Genomic DNA, 20,935 nt, shown 5'->3' with positions numbered 1-20,935 from the left:
AAGCATCATTCAAATTTAAAAGTTTTAATCATTTCTTTATATTCTTTATTTTTTGACGAACCCCAGGACTAACTCACCCAACCTGTAACCCACTTTGATTTGGATTAGGGACTTTCCAATCTGCTAAGAGACGAATCGAACCCCTTACCCCGCTTCGATAAATAATCCGCTTGTCCCACCTCACCTCAGATCGACTTATTTGTATTTATCTAGTTCTCATGTACTTCAACATCATTTTCATATGTCATAGAATAATAATTTTCAGAACACTAATAAATCTTAAAAAAAATCTGATTCATATTAAAAAAAAATATGAAAATAATGTTAGAATATGAATATAATGAACTAAACAAATATATAAAACCTACTTTCATGTCATTTTGTTCTATACATTTGCAATTGATCATAAAGTCCGACTACAAACAGCCCACCATGCACTTCCCAATTGCACGGATCACCTTCAGAATTAATCAAATAGAGCCTAATACTACAATTACAAAATAATAATATTAATAAATATTATTCATAATTTTTATTTTATTATTATTCATAACTTTTATTCACAGACAAACAAACAAGACAACATATCATTTAATTTAATAAATTATTTAAAGTTACTTATTTAACAAACTTTATATTCAACAAATTATTTGACCTTATTTATTTAACAAACTTTATATCTATTAAACAAATATAAACACGCTCATACTGAATTGAATACCAAACTTGCTCATAAACCTTTAACAAACTCTACAATCATGAATATCTCTTTATATAAGCAACTTATAACATGATACGTTAAACGCAAAGTTTATATATCGCTGAATGATTTTGGGAAAACATTTCGTTGAAAACATATTTGAAAATATAGCTAAAATTTAAGGCAAATCAAAGAACACAAACTTCATGCAAAATTCTTTAATTTCTTTTAAATTAAACAAGAACCCAAATTCTCTTTCCAAATTCTGAACCAAAACATGCAAAACAAAGTAACTCGAGGAAACGTAAACATGTCTGAATGAGGTGTTCTTAATGACAAACAAATTGGTTGCGAAACTAACATGAAGTAAAATCTTGGCTTATCGAGCTAAGAGCTAATGTGGAGACTCAGCGCTTACTGTGACACGCCCAGCCACTTGGAGAAGTTATCGAATTGTGCATAATCACTATCCGAGATCATTGTTTTATACCACGCCCGTCCAGCAGCCTTGATTGCAGCAGCTTCTTCCTGCGGGAGGAAAAATAAGATCACAAAAGAGTTTATCGACATATTAGATGACAGTTACTAATAATTGTACTTACAAGAATCCAAGTTTTATCCCAATTCTGAGATAAACAAACATCACACAGCTATGGGTAAAGAAAATAACAAAGATTTGATCAATGAAGTATAGCCAAATGCTTGGCTGCCAGAATCTTGAAATAGAACATTATTAAAATGTACATCTTAAGAAGTATTGTAGCTAAACCTTTGAAATTTCAATGTAAGTAGTTAGATAATGTTTAGGTGACTCTAAGAACCCAGTGTCTGTTCCAAGGTCCAGGGGTTCTAATTCCCAATGCAGTTATGCTCTGTACTTGTATTAATGTGTTCTAAGTAATTAGTAGTATAATTACTCATTACAAGAATTTTTTTCTATACTTGCATATCAAATATGCGCCTTTAATCATGCTCGTTTAACAAATCCTACCAGACAAATAATTTAAACTAAACAACATAGAGGATCAGAAACGATACAAGAGAAAAGGCATAGAAGAAAAATTATGTTCTGAAGTTTCAATATGAGCACTGAACCATTTTCTAGATAAAAAAAAATTGAATGACATCTAAATAAACTTCTAATTCCATATAACCAACCAACATTAAGCATGATTGCATGTGTTTTTTAATCAAATCCTAGAATTGACTGTATTACTTCAATTGTATCAAAGTTACGCGCGGAGTAACTTGGAAAGATTTGTCCTTGGAAAAAAAAACAAAGAAAGTTAAGCGCGGAGTACCTTGGAAAGATTTGTCCTCTTCTTGTCAAGCTTTTCCTTTTTTGCTTTCACTCGTTGAGCTTCTGCAAGCAAAGACATTCTCCTGGCAGTCTTCGCATAAGGGTTCAGCTTCAAAAGCGTGTAGAGATTCTTCAGAGGATTCTTCTTGATATGACGTCTCTTTGCGTCCTTTTTGATAGGACGGACCACGGACTGCACCTCATCCGAGTTAATAATCCTTGAGAGATCAGGATTTAGCATCTTCGCCCGTGGCAAGAGAAACCCTTTCTTAAACTCAGATGGTTTATCAAAGGTTCCAAACACATGATCCAGCTTCTCAAAGGCAGATTTTGTCCAGATGATGAACCTGCCGATATGGCCTCCCGGTGCCAGCTTCAGAAGGTTGAGGCGCTCCACATTAGCAATGTCAATACCAGGGATGTTCCGGAAAGCTTTGACGATCTTCGATCCCTCTGTGCCGTAGACAATCAATGGACCCTTGCGTGTAACGTAGCGGCGGTTTCGCATCTTACCCTTTCCAGGGCGGATTTTCTGGCTGTCCTTAGACTTCTCGACATCAGGAAAAGCACCGATCTGCTTGAGTACCTTGATGGCAGCTGCAGTCTTCTCTACGCCTTCAGCAGAGTCAGAGACCACGAGAGGGATCTCGGGAACGGACTCGATGCGGTGTCCCCGGGCCAAGACGATGGACGGGACTGCAGTGGCAGCAAGGGCGGAAGACACAGCGTAGCGGCGCATACTGATGTTAACGCGACGGTGCCACCGACGCCAGATCTTGGTGGGGGCGAACATGCGACCGCCACGGCACATGTTCCCGAAAGCACCCTGGCCAGCACGGTGGGTGCCTCCACCAGGAACTCGAGGAATACGCGAAACGGCACGACCGGTTCCCCAGGACTCGGCTGAGGTCTGGTGGCCGGCGCGCTTAGAGACGGCGTAGGGCTGACGGCTGTTCTTCGATAAATTAGCGTGGACGAACCGGACGACGTCGGGGCGGATCGGGGCCTTGAGGACGTCGGGGAGCGGGACAGTGGCAGCCGCATCGGTAGCCATGTCGCCATCGAGGGGCTGGACCGTGACTAGGGGGCGAACGGCGGCGGCGGCCATGACGGTAGAGAGAGAGCGCGACGGCTGTTAGGGTTAAAGCGAGCCCTCCGAAAGAAAATGGACGGAAGACACTAGATTATAAAGGGAGTGAGACGTGGAGTAGGGTTTTTCATCCAACCGTTCGTTGGATTTTTAAGGGTCAAACGATGGAAGCTTGAATTCCATAAAAAGCCCACTAATATAAATAGGCCAAGGCCCAATTCAAAGCCACAAATCCTTTGGCAAGTCAATCCTTATCTCATTGAGACGAATTTACGTGATAAAAGGTGATTGACTCACTTTCGTACTTCTGTCAATTCGTTGCTAGATCAATACGAAGAAAGTAAGTCACGAGTAGTTATTAACCATTAGTATAGGTGGCCAAAGTATGGGAAAAACATGTTCAGATATGTCGAATTTCAACCCAAAAATCTCATATGACAACACCTCATGTCTCAACTGTTAAACTATCATACCACCCAGGGGATCTCATTGAGATGAACTTAGAGTAAATTCAAGGCGGTGCTTTGTTTTTTTAAAAAAAATATCCTCGTAGGATCATTTAGGACACAATGATGCTATGTTCTCTGTCCATCTTAAATAATCCCAACGATGCGGCTTTGACTCTATTGTAAAAGATAATTCTAAATGATCCCGGAGCAATTTAATATTTTCTAGGGGTGTAAATGAGTCAAGCCGTTCGTGAGCTATTCGAAGCTCAATTCGATAAAAGTTCGTTTGAGCTCGTTTAATTAGGCTCGTTGAGATAAACAAGCCAAGCTCAAGCTTCACAATATTTGACTCGTTAGCTCGTGAACATGTTCGTTAAGCTCATGAATCAATTTTAAAATAAAAAATAATAGTTTTGATATTGAATTTATAAATTTTACACTCTACTTATAAAAAACATAGACAAATATATTAAATTTATTTATTAGAATAAAATTATAATTTTTAACAAGAATATTATAATTTTTTTAAAATATATATTTTAATTTTTAATGAATATTTAAATTTATAATTTATATTTATTAAGCTCGTTTAAGCTCGATAAAAGTTCGAATAAGTTCGTGAGCCATGAATATATTCGTTAAATAAAGCTCGAGCTCAGCTCGATTATAAACGAGCCAAACTCAAACATTCAAGAGTTCGGCTCGGCTCGACTCGATTACACCTCTAGTACTATTTCCGAATCGTAAGATCATACGATTCTATGATTTGGATCATGATTCTGCAACTCATACTTGTGAGGGCTATGATCTCGTTTCGGAATTGACTAAGAAGTTAAGCTATGTAAACGATGGAATTTTCAGTAGACGAAATAAAAATGAACCACTGACAAATTGGATCATTCTTAACCTAAGTAAGCAAGGAATTTTATCTCAATTACTATGCCCATAAATAAAGACAATTATTTTATATCTATTTTATTTCATAAACGGATAAACATACCTATAAATCATATATCAATGCGTTGATTCCTGTCTATTTCTACTCTCTTTCAATCACTATTTTAGTCCTCATTCATCTCATTCTACAAAACAAATGCACCAACCGATGCCTGTGGTTCATATTTTTCTCCTCCTCCATTTCACAATGAACAGTGTGCGTTTCCATGCACCATCCTTTTTCATCTCACAATTCATTAGCAGATCAACACAACTATCATTCAGATTTTCAACATCTGTGTTGATGTGCATCTGAATAGGCCAAGCACCAATGAACTGTCTGCTAGCGTGCATTTTAGGTAGATTGTCACAGCCACAACTAGCTTTTCTCTAGCCTGGCGAATCATGGAGTTCTCAGCCAAGAAACAAAAAAAAAGTCTTTCTTGGAGATGACTTTTGGTCCATCAGAAGCTAATTGAAGTGCTGGAAAAAGGGTGCTTTATGAGGGTTGTCATCATCCCATGTGGAGATGATGGAGGCTGTGTGTGCACACAATGAGTTATGATATCTACTGCTGCCTTCCACAATGTAGCCTGAAATAATAATTCACAAATCTGTTTCTGGGATTTCACTCTCCCTTCTTCACTTTCACAGTGATCACATGTGTTGTCGGAGCATTATCACATGTCTTCTTAGGCCTTGTTTACTGCAAGAGAGATGGGAGAGAAGAGAATAGGATGTTAGATATTTAGGGCTTCGATTCACTTTACAACTCCAATAATATTAGTTCCCTCAGCAAACTATTAATCAATTGTTCCTAGTCAAATTAAGTCAAAGACCAGTATGCTTCCAACTCAATCTGATATGGTTTAATTTGATGTAGTAATGATTTAAGATCCAATTACTAGCAAAAAATACATGAGGGAGAGAAAGAAAAGTGATACAAAAAATCATACTTTCCTGCGTTTCTTTTATATCAAGTAATCAGACCCTTAAAATCACAAGGAACAAAATAATTATATTGAAAAGTTAAAATGACAAGAGATATATCCCCAAAACCTGATCTTTTCTTTTGTTATACAACATAGCAGGAAGATACAAATCTTTAGCCACAAAATTCAACTTTGACATGTTACAGAATCAAGCAAACAGGCAAACAACTTTTGTACAATTGCATGGAAGACAAGTCCTGAAGAACACTATATATAAATCTCTGACATTGATGCAAGCTTGAAGCATCTCTGTAGCATCTTGTCTCGCTACTCTTTTTTTTGTTTCTCTTTCTTTGATATCTTCATTTATCAGCTTTTGTTTTCAGAAGATGCTCCAATTGGCAGATGCACTTTCAAGCTTTCTTTTCGGCAGAACTTGGGCAAATCCAAGCAAAATTCTCTTTTTTTTTTTCATAAAGAAAATATACTTGGTTCCTTATTGTCTATGTAGAGTAGTTGATCCCTTATTGTCTGAATTCTAAACCTCTTGCTTCAGATCCTTTCATTATCCTTAGCCTTTTGCAAGAAGATGTAAACATCCTGCAAACATGAAATCAAAGAGATCCCTGTCAGCTAAGCGCACATGAATTACTGCAAAATTAAGCTAATTACAAGGAAATCATGACACTTACTCCCAAGGAACATCTCCGACCAACATCAAATCTCCATCTTTGTCTTGATAAGCAATAGCATATTCAGATCCATTACACCCTTCTTTCCTTGATAATTCTCCTGCATAATAAAAAAAAACATAAATTTACATCATTAGATTGTTACGTTGTGCAACACAAAAAGATCATATTTTTATGGTAATAATTGTTAAATCATCTTCCTCACCTTGGGAAAAGCACTTGAACATGCTGTCCAAGGCCTCTTTGAGCTCTTGGTACCCCTTGTAAACCTTGAGATCAATCTTCCTCAAATAAGGAGCCCCATCCATGCTAACCTTCACATACAGCCCAGAAGCCTCCGGCTCCACCACCATCGTCTCCACTTTCATCGCCTGGAAGTTATTCTTCCTGTACGTTCCGATCGGCGGCCACCCAACCACTTGCGCCCTGCATGTCAACGAACATATACTGATCAACAAACGAAAACCACCAAAAAGGCGCATAAAGTTCGCACCTTTTATCTCAACGACTAAGACTTACTTCGCCGCCGAGGCAGATCCGTCATTCCGGCAGCAGGATTCGTCCCCCGCTGAGCTATTCTCCGGCAGCGATCGCTTGCTACCCCTTGACGCCGGCGCATCGGATCCCGGCAAACCGAGGCGCAGCTCGGTATCCTCGACGTAGCTCGCCATGTCGCTGGATTTCGTCCGATGCAGCTACGCGACCTGAGATCAGTTCGTCGAAGGCGATGAGTCGGTTGCCGACGAGACGATTCTGTCATCGATTTATAGCGCAATAGAAAAAGGGGGAAGAAGCGGAGTCGTAGACGACAAGCTCGGCGTCAATGCGTGGAAACGTCTTAGGGATTTAAGATCGACAACGAGGCCGGTCGGGCGGCAGGCGAACAACGAACTGGACCATGTCGGTCGATTGCCGGGCATATACCGGCAACCCATCATGTCGCCCGGTTGGGATCCTGCGGTCCGGATCCGTCGAGGGGCGGTGCGGGGAGATCTCCGCCGTCCGATCGAGAGGCAGTTCACGTGGAGGGACATAGCCATGGTCCCATCCCATGGAATGTCTTTGGCATCGTTGGCAGCCTAATTAAATTTGATTTTGCCCCGTACTTTATCTATTTTTTTTCAATTCTACCCTCGTGTGCTATTTTTTCATCTTTCCATAATTTTATAAAGTGAAAATAAAATATTCATACTCTGACCTATTCCCGATTCTGAACGACGTCTCTAGTAATTGAAAGTTTTCAATTCAATTAGTCAATTAATTAAATGATTAGTCATTCTCAATTAAGTTAATCGTGAATTCGGAGGGCACACGCGTTCATTATTTTTTTATAATTTGATCCTTTGTTTTTCCATTGTTGTATTTTTAAGGTGGGCGGTCTTCTTCGTAAATCCGGAAGCTTACCGCTGCACACCACGCATCACGCAACTTTTTTAATTTAGATATTCAATTCTTAATTCAAAGTTATTGATTCAACTCCTATAAATTTTAGAAGCTTATATAAATTTTGATAGACGACTCAATATTAGAAGTGATTCAAACATCATATATAATATTAGGAGAAATTTGAATCCTAAATCCTAAATTATTATTATGTGTAAGTCTATTTTTACCATCACATCGTACTCAGGGATTCACACACAACTTTCTTTTCTGTTTTTTATAATCTAGATATTTAAATTTTCAAACTGATAAACTTTTAGAAATAAATTTTTATCAACCATTAGAATAAATCTTGAAGTGCTCATTTTTGTCACGACTAATATTCTAAATTTTTAATCTCATTTAAAAAAACTGTCATATAGTGCACTATAATGGGAAATCGGAGCATGAGTACTTTGTTACTATGTCAAATATTTTACCGTTGCACCATCCCTCGGGGTGCTCCACATGTAATTTTTATTTTTATTAATAATTTAAGGATTTAATATTTTAAACTGTCTAATCTTGGGGAGGATTAATCCGATCCATGAAAGTTTTCCAACGACTTCAAAGGTAAATCAGAAAATACTTACCGATGCTTAGCAAAGTCACTAGCATTTTTAAATTTATCATACTATAAGAGGAAAATCTCTCAGTGCATTGTACTATATTTGAACTTTAAATATTTAATTAACTATTTAGAAGACGTAATAAAAACACCTTAGACTCGAAGCCCCACACACAATTTTTATTATTTTTACTTTTTTAATTGACACTAAATATAAAATTTATGCCTATCAATTTTAAAGATGACTGATTAAATTTCACAAATATTTCTTACTAACAACTTGAGTAAATCGAAAAATATTTATCTATGAATCTATTCATTAAAAAAAAGAAGTTATCCATTAATTTATTAATCTGGGACTTAATCTTTTACATGTCTACACATAACTTTTATTATTTTTTAATTAATCTTAAATATTTGTATTGACTAATTCTAAAAATAATTAATTCGATCTCACACAGAAATTTCTTCTTACTAACCACTCAAATAAATCAAGAAGGTTTCAAAATGGTCAATCGTCTGTCAAAAGTTTCATCCGTTAATTTATAATTAGATTTTAGACGGTTCGCAGTCACACGCAGCTTTCGTGAACAGCATGGGCCTGAACCCAATGCGACATGTTATAATTACAAAATTTCCAGTGGGGGCCACCAACGACAGGATGTGCGTGAATTGCATGGTTGAAATTGGGCATGTTTTGGCGCGCTCAATGTTGATAATTCCCACTCGTACGTGTACAAAATTTGACCCGTGTCTCACGCCATTCATTTTCCCACGCGTGCGTTGCCGTCACCGCTCTGCCAGCGCACGTTTGGCTAGCGAGAGCGGGACCCACCGCTGGCGGCAGGAGTGGGCCAACCGGTGAAATTCAAAATGGCCAATGTTTAGAAATTACCAAAATTGTTATTTTTATAATCTAGAAATTCTAATGTTAAGATATCTCGAAAGTTTTATATGATTTTTTTTTATAATCTCCCATATGTCAATTTAATACCCCGTTACAAATATAAAAATCTACCATTTCTTTTTATAATAATTTATTTTCTATTGTTTTTTTACAGTACATTATCAATTATTTTTATACATTATTAATTATTGACTCCATCTGTATTTTAGATCATGTACGAATGAAGAAAGCTGAGAAACTGGGGATATAGTGACGGTTGACGAGAAGAAGATTTTGATCTTGTAAAACAAAACTAAACTAGGGAAGGGGTCTCTGGCGTTGACTCTCCGACGCTAAGTCAAAATCAGAAAGAGAGAGTAATCAAGAAAAATGATAAATCTTGTCTTCTTCATACCTGACGTACCCTTTAATACATTTTTTTTGTGATCGATCATCTGTCATTATTTAAATGTAGTGTTCTTCTTTATCTTGGCTTCCTCATATTTAATGATAGACGGCATGTTTTCTTTTGCTTTCTTGTTTCCTCCTGTGTACTGTCATTTCTTGCATCGGACGTGTGGTCCGAGTAACTCATTTCCCTGCCAACCGGCTCATGATGCCCCGACCAGCTAGGTGATGTCCGCTCGACCGCTCCTTTTCTGATCGGGATAACTCTAAGTCCGGTGTTGACCGTCTTAACTTTGACCGACACCATGCCAATTGACCCGTGACAGATGGGCTCTCCCTTATCACCACATTACAAGCCTCCCCCTCAAGTCTAGTCAAAGGAGGCTATATGTCCGACTAACTAAACAACTGGTCCTTGGCGATTTTTTACTTCCGATCAGAATGTTCGGTCCCTAATTTTCGATTGGCACATCAACCAACGCCGCTTGGTCTCTATCTGACCATGATCAATGGACGATCGAGGGTCTCTACGTCGAGCGGGGCAATGAGCGGTGACACATGGAGAATTCTCCAAACGCGCTTCTTCGAGCGTTCTTGGTTATCGCTGATGTCACCTATATTTTTCGAAGCACGTGCAAATCCTTGATAATTATGGGCGAGCACGTGACCATATCTTTGTAATGAAGCGCATTAAAATGCTCTTGATGATTGAATGACACGCGTCAACTATTGCCGCCGCATGCTCGATGTGACAGTTGGATATCCACCGATCCTGAGACGTGCGTCGTTTCTTCTAAGTTTTTGTACCGTCGAATCGAACGGTTGAGGTCGATTAGCCTCGAGGTTTATAAACTCGCGTGCGTCTCCGATTTCCCCACTTGTCGTCCTCGTCTTCGTTAGTGAGCATCGCGGCATCACCGTGCTTTTCGTCTTCACGATCTTCCTCTGGCGATCTCTGCAATCTTTCTAGTAAGCCATTGTCCCCCTTCGATCAAAGCTGTTCGTTGCTCTTAGTGTCCCCTTTTCCAGTCACATTTCTTCTTTGTTTCTTGTTAATTTTTAGTTTCGATGGCAAGCTTCTCACAACCTCATGCTTTTGTCCCTGGGCTCTGGTACACATCCCTTGAATCTAGGTTCGATGGAGGCGATGCTGAGAGTTTGAGAGATATTTTTGAAATCCTTCTGATTACCAAATTGGCCTGCCCTTGGCTTTCGATCGTCCGGATGAACCGCCGTCCGATTTTGTAACCTTTTTTAGGGATCAATTTACCGCCGGTCTGTGGTTCCCGATCCACCCTTTCTTTTTTGTTGTTTGTAAATATTTTCGTATTTCTCTCTACCAACTAGTGTCAAACTCCTTTCGGTTGTTGTGTGGGGTCGTCATTCTATTCCGCCTGCACGACATCCCCCTTACTCCTCGACTCTTTCATTATTTCTATTATCCCAAATTGTCCGAGCTGGGGACTTTTCTTTTCCAAGCCTGAGTGGACCTTGTTTTCTTTGATAAGATGTCTTCCTCCAATAAACATTGGAAGGAATATTACTTTTTTGTTTGCTTTCCCGAGCGACCGGACTTCTCGACCAGATGACAATTAGAGGCGCCGAATCCTCCAGAGCTCAAGAAATACAAGAGCCGATCGGACTACCTCCACACAGCTTCTCAATTGGACGGGTAGAAATTTCATATACATAAGTTGTTGCTGGAGGGTGTTCTATACGTGTTCGGCCTGAGTCTGATCTACACAAGACTTCTGTGTAGCCTAGGTACGCTCCTTCTTGGCCTAACTTTTGAATCTAACTTATTTCTTCCTTTCTTTTGCAGCCGAAGTCATGTTGCGTGCTCGTCTGGTTGGTAAAGCCAAGCTTGCGGACGCTGAGATCAAAGCGACGACCGTTACTGAGTTGTAGAGTCACAGTTTGAGGCCGATCGGCTCGCAAGAAGACCCACTCTAAGGGATAAAGTGTCGCCGAAGGGTACATCAGCAGATAAGAAGGATGCGCGCAGCACTTCCGAGGGACAAGAAGCCGGAGCGAAACTCTGCTCGAGAAGAAGACCGAAGTTGAATTCAGGTGAGCTCAATTTTGGATGGTCTGAGAATCACCTAGGCGATTGGACCACCCTGGCACAACAAGGGTGCCTCGTCGAAGAGATGTTGCTGTAGATGATGATCGAATCCACTTCAGCAGCAATCCAAATCGCCCGGATTGGTCGAGGCGCCCAAGTGAGGATAAAGTTTTATCATTGAATCGTTGCATAGCCATTGCGAGCAGATAAAGGTGCACCACTGGGGCACTCGGACCAGGTCCAAGCGCCCAGAGATGCCATGCCAACAAAATGGCTAGTTCGACCAGTAGGCTATAAATAGAGCTCTAGTCCTATTCATTTAATATGTAATACTTCGGTTATGAGATTCTAGTTAAGTATGGATTAAAATGTTAGATGATACTATCCATATCACCAAGGTGCACCTTCCTTTTCGGAAGCTCAAACTTAAGAACTCCAAAGTTAAGTGTGCTTGGCTTGGAAAAATCTAAGGATGGGTGACCTCCTGGGAAGTTTTCCAGGGTGTGTGGAAGCGAGGACAAAACACGTTGAAAGGACCTCCGGTGGTCTGTGAAGCTAGTTGTCAACCCGATGGACAATTCTGGTGGCGCTCCCGATTTGGTCCGGGTGGGGCCCGCCCAGGCCGAGGCGTTACAGATGGTATCAGAGCGACCTTGCCACCGTGAGTGCGCCTGTGGTAGGGGCACCTAAGGTACCACCTAGCGAGGGAGATTCTGGGATTTGTTTGTGGTGTGATTTATGGTTACACAATGAGGATGTTGTGTCTTTAAGTGGGGTTGATTGTAATACCCCGGTTCTGAGATTCTGGTTAAATATGGCTTAAAAGGTTAGATGGTACTATCCATATCACCAAGGTGCACCTTCATTTTCGGAAGCCCAAACTTAAGAACTCCAAAGTTAAGCGTGCTTAGATTGGAGAAATCTGAGGATGAGTGACCTCTTGGGAAGTTTTCCAGGATTTTAGTATCAGATTGACTCAAAAATCCAAAACGAAAAGCAAGTATTGTATACCTAGCTCTGATACCAAATCGTATACCAAGTATCGTGTACAATCGCTAGTGCTTATAACCAATTCTAGTGGGATCGATAATCTTTTATTACTGGCGACATATCCGTGCACTTGCGGAAGCGTAACAATTTACACAAATGAAACTCTAGCTAGCTTTTTCTTCTTGTTTGGGAACACCTCTTGACCTTGGAAGTGCAACAACACTTGTCTCCAAGAAATTTCAAGAATTGGTGGTGATGATTTGTAAGCTCAATGAAGAGAGCTGGAGAGAAGCACTAATGAAATAGCGTTGAAAAAAACTTTTCTAGGGTTACCATTGGCGCCTTAATCGATTAAGAATTTCCTTAATCGATTTCCATGTCAGTAACTTGTATAATGACTACTTTTTTGAAGCTTAATCAATTATCCTAATCGATTAGAAAGCTTTTTATTCATGCGAGAACGGCTCATAAGCGATTAAACTTCTCTGCTTAATCACTTATCAAACATTCTATGTCTCACAGAATGGAGCTTAATCGATTAGACTAATCGATTAAGCCCTGTTGAATTGCTTAAGGTAAGTGATTCAGCTTCCTTTGTTTCTCGTGATTCCAAGCTTAAGCGATTAGGGTAATCGCTTAAGTTATGGTAATCGATTAGCTTAATCAATTTTTTTAAACCTAAGTCTAGGGTTCCTTCACCCAACATCTGGTCAATCATGACATTTTGGGACTCCTCATTGCCTAGCATTCTGTCAACCTTGACCTGTTAGAATTTCTTCACCAAGTGTCCGGTTAATCCTTTGACCCACTTGAACTTTTCTCCTCGTGCCAAGTGTCTGGTCAATCTTGACCCACTTGTACTTCCAATCATTGGGTGTCTGGTCAATCTTTGACCCATCTAGACTTTTCTCCTTGTGGCAAGTATCCAGTCAATCTTGACCCACTTGGACTTCCAAACACTAGGTGTCCAATCAACCTTAATCCACCTGGATTTCCACATGTCTAGCTTCACTTATCAGGACTTTTCACCACCTAGCTTTACTCACTAGGATTTCCCTCTGCCTAGCTTCACTCACTAGGATTTTCATCTGCCTAGCTTCACTCACTAGGACTTTTCACCTAGCTTCACTCACTAGGACTTTTCATCACCTAGCTTCACTCACTAGAATTTCCATTTGTCTAGCTTCATTCACTAGGACTTTTCACCTAACTTCACTCACTAAGACTTTCATATGCCTAGCTTCACTCATTAGAGCTTTTCATCTACCTGGCACCAGGACTTTTATCTACCTAGCTTCACTCATTAGGACTTTTCATCTGTCTAGATTCACTCACCTGAACTTTTCATTACTTAGCTTCACTCACTAGATTTTTCATCTTCCTAGCTTTACTCATTAGGATTTTTCAACTGAATTCACTAACTAGGACTTTCATCTACTTAGCTTCACTTACTAGGATTTTTCAATTGTCTGACTTCACTCACCAGGACTTTTATCTGCTTAGCTTCTCTCATTAGGACTTTTTATCTGCTTGACTTCACTCACCAGGACTTTTATCTGCCTAGTTTCACACACTAAGACTTTTCATTTGCTTGGCTTTACTCACCAGGACTTTTCACACCAAGTGTCCGGTCAATACTGATCCACTTGGATTTTCATCTTCTTCCAACCTTCTCATTGTACTTGCTCTTGCCTAACCTTCAGTTAGGACTTCCCAGTCAAGTATCCAGTCAACTTTGACCTATTTAACTTTTTTTTTCACATCAAACTGGTCAAATCTTGACTAGAGGAGAATTATACCAACAATCTCTCCAAACCGATAATTGCACCTGTAATCTCTATATTGTCAAACATTAAGACTCAAACTTGAATCAACTCAAGCTTAGTCAAACTGATTAATCTTGACTTAGGAAAATTGCACCAACATAAGATCGATTTCAAACCATACCTATAAAGCATAATAGGAGTAGTTTTTCAACTTTTACTAATGGTTACGAAAATTGCTTCTATAGAATATAGGAACGACAACAAGAGGATAGACTTTCAAACCTGTGGTAAAAGTGTAGGAGTGGTGGAAAATCGCTCTTGAAAGTAAAAAAAAAAATAGCTCCTATATGAGTTTTTTCTATAGTGATAAGAACTCTTGGATTCGTACAATTTGATCTCTGGATTCATACCCCTCTTGCACTCGATATTAGTTTTAATGTCACTCTTCTGACGTGGGATTAATAACTTACAAGTCATGTTTCTATTCACATTTTTCTAATAGTTGGTGTTCATTCGATAGTCCTTTAACAGCTTCACAATTCATTTTATGTTCATTCTGCCAGCTTTGGGCACCAGATGTGACTTGTCAATCCTTCTGCATCCAGTATCCTTAGTTAGACACAAACTTTAAATTATGGAGAATTATAGATTTGTTATCAAAATTTTATGGTCTAGGTAGTGAGGATCTTAGTAGGCATCTACACGAATTTCATGTGGCATGCTCAATTATGAAATCACATGGCATATCAATGGAAGACATCAAAGTTTAAGCATTCCCATTTTCGATGGTAGACACAAAGTAGGATTGGTTATGTACTTTGCCTTCCTGTTCGATCACTTGTTGGGCCGAGATGAAGAAAGATTTTCTAGAGAAGTTCTTTTTGGCTTTGAGGACACCAACTATCAGAAAAAACATCTACGATATTCAGTATCTCTTTGGAGAAACATTGTACGAATACTGAGAGTAATTCAAGAAACTCTGTTCCAGCTACCCCCACCACTAGATCAATGAGCAGCTACTTATCGAGTATTTTTATGACAAACTATTTCTCATGGACAAAAATATGGTGGATCATCTAGTAGAGGAGTTAGTGAACAAGACACCTGATGAAGTGAAGGAACTTATCTCTAATATGGCAACAAACTTACAGCAATTCTAGAATAATCCAGTTTCAAACAAGTTACACCAAGTCCAACCGCCCAAATCAGAGTCGTCTATGAAGAAATTGGAGGAGCTTAAGCTGCAGATGCAACAACAATTTCACAACAAATTGCACATCATCTTGCAACACAGCAATAATTTCAACATTGATGCAGCAATAATAAGTTAATCTACAACAGCATCAATAGAGAAATGATGTGATTGTTCAGGCTTGGATGGACAGATGGGTTATATGATATCTTTATTTGGCCATCTACAAGCATAGGGCTCTAACCAACTTCCTTTAGAAACCATTCATAATGGTATTGACATGCTTGATGAGAGGGGTTGTAGAGTCAGTATTTTTGTCTCTAATTCTGTTGTTCTATAGGACTTTTTTGATTTTTTGGGTCATGATGATGAAGTTATAGATGATGCCAACTTGATGGTGAGAGTGATGCATGCAAATATCTAGATCATACTGTAGATGACATAAATATTATTGTTGCTGATGATATGGGTGTTGTTGCATGTAAATTTCTTGATGAAGCTGCTGATATTCCAGATATTGGTGATTATGAGTGTGTGTTGTTAATCAATCCTTCCTGTGATGTTGTTGTAGATGATTGTGTAGGGATTTGGGCAGTGAAGGCTATATCCACACTATTACTTTCATCACCTACTTTTGATTATTTAGATCGTATCTGTTTTATTCTAACATGATGATTTTTTTTTTATTACATGCAGCTCTACAATTCATACTAAATAAGGCCCTAACTTTATTTGTAATAATCAAGCTCCCGGAGTAGATTCTCTAATTAAACCATCTTCAATAGTTCAGAATGACTTGTAAAGAGAAGATGGTGGAGGGAGCGGTCCTTGTTTTAACTAAAGTTATTCCACCTTCGGATTGGAGGCTCCAACTGAATCACCTATGACCGCCATAGAATATTCAAATTTAGACCATCATGCTTTCAACCTGGCTATTATTACTGAATCACCTTCAGTCGCTAGGAATAATGGGAAGTTCATTTCTTTTTTTTTTTCTTACTTTTCTTTATCTCCATACTTATTTATTTGCTTTCATACTTTACCATTTGCATGTTTTTCATTTATGCACTTTGTCGAGTTTTGTTTTGTCAGATTTGGAGTTGAATTTCCTATGCATTCCTTTATATCATCTTGGAAGTCGTAAAAATTAATTAAATTTGACTGTCAAATTTTGAGATTTGTTGTAATGTATGGATACTTTAATTACATATGATTATTAGTTGGTGATGTTGAGATTTTTAATTCAATTCCCTTTAGTCTCACATTGCTAAGCTAAAGAAACTTAGAAGCCTTTATATATGGAAGGCTTCCATGCTAGCTTAGTCAAGTTAAGGAGGACCTACACGCATGCACGAGCTAAGCCCAAATCAGGCGGTTCGAACCGGAAATCCATAAATCGTGTGCAGGGGGGTGCAAATCCCCAGCTTGTGGGCCTCGCGCTTACGGGCGACTTGGTTCATTTTTGCCTGTCCGGTTTGGTCTGCGTGAGGAAGCGAAGCAGCGCTTCGGTTCTGTCCGCGTCGCGTGAGGATGCGAAGCAACGCATCATAAGCAAAGTGTGCTTCTCAACTCACTCCGGAAAGCAAAGCATTCATTCTTCCTTGCTTTCTACTTCTTCTTCCTTCTTTCCGAGTTGTTCTGAGGCTTGGTTCGCGATCTGAGGTTGAGTCCGAGTGCGGTGCTCGTTTTGGAGTGCACCTACGAGCGACGCGAGCGGTTGTCGGATCTTGGGAGGATTTTGCCGGAGAGCCTCTGCACCGTGGGTGACAATAAATTCTCTAAAGACAATCGGCACGTCCGACGCTTCGACCGGAGATACATAATTTCTTAACCCTTACTGTTATTAACGTTTATTGCATGCTCGTCATTTATTGGTGCAATTATAGATTACTATATTAGCATAATTAGTTTTATTATAGGTGATGATTCCGTATTGATAGACTGAGTTCATAATTTTTGTTTATCTAGTGAGATTTGAGCTTACTTTATTGTATGTGGTGCACTATAATTATTATTCTAGAATTTATTTTGATTTTTTAGGATCACTTATCATAGGTGTGCATTATTATGATGAAATCTAATTACTTGTTCCTTTGCTTTCTTATATTGCTACGGTTATTAGTCTTTGGAATAATGACTAGCACATAAGGGAGACATTTACCTCAATTTTATCGAGATTTGAACCCCAGACCTCATGATGATAACACTTCATGCGCTAGCCACTAGATCCATCCGAGGGGACCATTAATTTTTCTCTATTGTTCCTTTGGATGTGAGATATTTGAATGTTCAATGATGAGTATTTTGCTTAGGATGATCAAAAATTTAAGTATGGGGAGTAATTTGATCATCATAGACAGGTCATGCTCTTTGTCTTTTGGGATGAGTTTTATTATGGAACATATGGAAATGGACAACATGTCGAAAAAAAGAGAATAAAAATAAAAGTAATGAAATGAAATAAAAATACATAAAAAATTGACATGTCTTGTACTTTTTCGGTTCAAATGTGATAGAATATTGTTGTGAATGGCAACCCTTGTTGTGGCATACACATTGAAAGACAAGGGGTAGAGGGGTTGCTTACATTATGAGTGAATTATTGTAAAACTTGGATGGGAAACTTATGGGGCAATGCATTGTGTACTCATCATATGTAACATTCTAATATTCTCATAACTTCCTTTATTTCTCTCTTCCATTTCTTTTCTTGCACCCATACCATTCATTTTCTTTGGATGGAAAATGTAGATGCAGCATCGGAGCAAGTAACAAAGTCTTGGCCATTGTTGGAATTCTTGCGGTTCTTAGATGCGTCGATACCTCACTTGCTAAGAGATCCGACCGCATTATTGAACTCTCTTGAAGGTTAAGGCATACAGGCTTGATTGGAGTGGCTTATAGTGTTTTAAGGATTGCTATATTGCACACGAATGTTTGACCATTGTGGATACTGCATTTGGAGATCAATCACTCTACAATGAAGACAAGTCAATTGCCATTACAATCAATGGAGAAATTTACAACCATGAAGAATTAAGAGACAACCTTGAATCTCATCAATTCCGGACTGGAAGTGATTGTGAAGTTACTGTACACCTTTATTAAGATTATGGAGATTCAACCGATTTTGATAAGGAGTTGAAAGTCCAGAAGCTGTTAATAGATTTTGCTTATTTGATGTTAGAGAATCTTGCTCTTAGGTTACTGTCTGACACTACTCTAAACTCAATAACGAGTTCTTTTCAACTTGAGGTAATTGATGTTGAAGAATCCAAAGATTTTATTTTTCTAGAGTTATTTTTCTCTTTTGTATTTTTTAAATTTTGAGTTTGTTTAGAGTTTTAGGATTTTAAGTCTGTTAAGATTTTTTTTCTTTCTATTAAGGCTTTCCTTTTTTGTTAAGAATTTTTTTTTTGTTACATTTTGGATTTTGGGTCTATTAAATAATTATTTAATTGATGTTAGAGTCTCCCTTTTATTTGAAAAAGTAAAACTCTTTTAAATTTAAACCCAGAGGTGTCTCTTCTTATCAAATTTTCTACCTCTTTCTCTGTAATTCCTTTGAGGAAAAGAGCATGCAGAATAATCATTATTTTGTCTGATATTGGTTGATTTAGAATTTAAAGTTTAGGGTATTAGAGTCAAGCTGAATATTGATTATTCCGTGGGCTCATTTCCTTAGAAGAATTGTAGAGAAAGATGCAGAGAATTTGGTAAATAAAAAAAAACTGCTTCTATGTTTAAATGAAAAGAACTTTATTTTTTCTAAATCAAAAGGGAAACCCTAATATCAACTAAATAATTATTTAAATAAACTCAAACTCCCAAGATGAAAAAGAAAACCTTAACAAAAAGAAAAAAAAAATTAAAATCTTAACATATTAGTAAGTCACTCAGAAAGCCACTAAGAAAGCCATCATTACTAAAAGGAAACAGTATCAATTACAAAAGGTGCTCACAAAATGGAAGAGAAAAAAATATTTCCTCCCATGCTAACTAGTAAAGAATTATTTCTCAGGTAAAAAATATCTTGCTGAGTATTTTACCTTCCTCATATAAAGGACTGTTGTGTTATGATAAATGTTCCTTGTAATTTACTCCTTTTAAGAGAGTGTGAACCGCCCTAAAAGACTCGTTAAAGTGACGACTTCACCTTTCACTCCAATAGTAAGGAATAATTTTCAAACTTTGAAGCATGCAACTTTGAGAAGGAACTAACAGCATAGAAAATGGAGGAGGTAGCAATGAATTGGTGGAGAAAGAAAAGAGGGGAGGAAGGACAGTTACAAAGGGCGAGGAACTCACTAATAGGAATCCTCTAATTTTCTTTTAGGAATTTAATTTTTGAAATTAACAAAATATATATATAGTACATGATCTTGGTCTTTTCATAGACAACGAAGGTAAGACATAAATACTGAGTCTAACATACAAGTAGCTAGAATCATATATTACCTAAACTTCAGGTAATCATCTTAAGAATAACCATGGTCGTTGTGCCACCACCCCACGAGGGAATGTTGCTTGTTATAACTTCGTTTGCAAGTAAAAATGATAACCGTGGATATCTGAGAGATAATTGTACATCCTTACCGTAAGAAAATTCAATATCATATTGCAGGATGAAGAGTTAGAAAAGGAATGAAGAAATGAAATCAATATAATATGAGTTAGGAAGGATAGTAAAGCAAATTATGTGAATTTTATCCCTCTATATTGCTACCAAACTCCTGTCCATTGCTTAACTTAACTTGCATGTGGATAACAGTATTTTAACTAGTAGAACTTTACCAATTGATTTTATTCAAATAATAATAATTTAAGTGGGAAGTCATGCATGCATGCATGTTAAAAATTTCCAAATCGAACGACGATGATAATCGACTCTGCTGCAGTGAGGAACATGTTGGTGAGGGTCGGGAAGGTTAATTGTCCACGGGTGGATTAGAATATCGGCTCCAATACGCTTTTGCAGGTGGGGCTTGTGGAGAAGACACTGGAGACTTAGGTTTGCAAGCATGTTGGAAGTCGCAGCCTGAGGGCCGCGACGGTTTCGCCGCCATATTTGGGCGGCGAATTCTTGAAGGATTCCCCAACGGCTTGTCGTCTGGCGGCGTGAGCGCTTGAGGCTCATTTGGGCTGCTGCGGCCTGAAGGAGTCCCCGTCGGCTTGTCGTCGGGTGGCGGCCCTTGCGACTCAGTTGGCCGGAAGAGTAAGAGAAGCAAGCAAAACTGAAAGGAGGCGATCTGAAACAAGGAATTGCAACGGCAGTGGTGTAATGTCGCCATGGGAGTTCGCTTGGTTGTGATTTCTGAGTTGCCAATCAAGGTGGAGGACGTAGACAAATATAGTGGTCGAGTTAATGCTCTATATGTTGGTGCAATATTCTTTGTGTCAAGATTGATTAGGTTGACTGAGCTTGAGTTGACTCAAGCTTGAGTCTTGATGTTTGAGTTTCGATGTTTGATCATGTGTGGAGATTGTAGGAGCTTACAGCAGCAATCATCCGTTTGGGAGATTAGTCAAGTAGATCAAG

At 38.6% G+C, this 20,935-nt stretch overlaps 2 protein-coding genes across 2 annotated transcripts; both read right to left on the bottom strand.

Moving 5' to 3' along the window:
- Positions 1–893: 893 nt before the first annotated feature.
- Positions 894–3,172, bottom strand: LOC122045136 (60S ribosomal protein L4-1-like). The gene is made up of 2 exons (XM_042605214.1): positions 2,002–3,172; positions 894–1,228 (listed from the first exon to the last, which is right to left on the bottom strand). Exons 1-2 carry the CDS (start codon positions 3,106–3,108, stop codon positions 1,115–1,117), a joined length of 1,221 nt encoding a protein of 406 aa, XP_042461148.1. The 5' UTR covers positions 3,109–3,172; the 3' UTR covers positions 894–1,114.
- Positions 3,173–5,473: 2,301 nt separating this feature from the next.
- LOC122048948 (auxin-induced protein 22D-like) lies at positions 5,474–6,857 on the bottom strand. The gene is made up of 4 exons (XM_042610453.1): positions 6,619–6,857; positions 6,305–6,525; positions 6,100–6,199; positions 5,474–6,007 (listed from the first exon to the last, which is right to left on the bottom strand). Exons 1-4 carry the CDS (start codon positions 6,768–6,770, stop codon positions 5,932–5,934), a joined length of 549 nt encoding a protein of 182 aa, XP_042466387.1. The 5' UTR covers positions 6,771–6,857; the 3' UTR covers positions 5,474–5,931.
- Between the last annotated feature and the right edge of the window lie 14,078 nt (positions 6,858–20,935).

This window comes from Zingiber officinale, chromosome 2B (assembly GCF_018446385.1).
Source record: "Zingiber officinale cultivar Zhangliang chromosome 2B, Zo_v1.1, whole genome shotgun sequence".
Lineage (NCBI taxonomy): Eukaryota > Viridiplantae > Streptophyta > Magnoliopsida > Zingiberales > Zingiberaceae > Zingiber > Zingiber officinale.
This window is presented reverse-complemented; position numbering and strand designations above follow the sequence as displayed.

Excerpts from the sequence above, each read along its gene's own strand:
- LOC122045136 (XM_042605214.1), bottom strand. The coding sequence starts at position 3,108 with ATGGCCGCCGCCGCCGTTCGCCCCCTAGTCACGGTCCAGCCCCTCGAT. Across the intron at positions 1,229-2,001 it reads AGAGGACAAATCTTTCCAAG|GAAGAAGCTGCTGCAATCAA; the intron begins GTACTCCGCGCT and ends TTCCTCCCGCAG.
- LOC122048948 (XM_042610453.1), bottom strand. The coding sequence starts at position 6,770 with ATGGCGAGCTACGTCGAGGATACCGAGCTGCGCCTCGGTTTGCCGGGA. Across the intron at positions 6,526-6,618 it reads GGATCTGCCTCGGCGGCGAA|GGCGCAAGTGGTTGGGTGGC; the intron begins GTAAGTCTTAGT and ends GTTGACATGCAG. Across the intron at positions 6,008-6,099 it reads GTCGGAGATGTTCCTTGGGA|GATGTTTACATCTTCTTGCA; the intron begins GTAAGTGTCATG and ends TCATGTTTGCAG.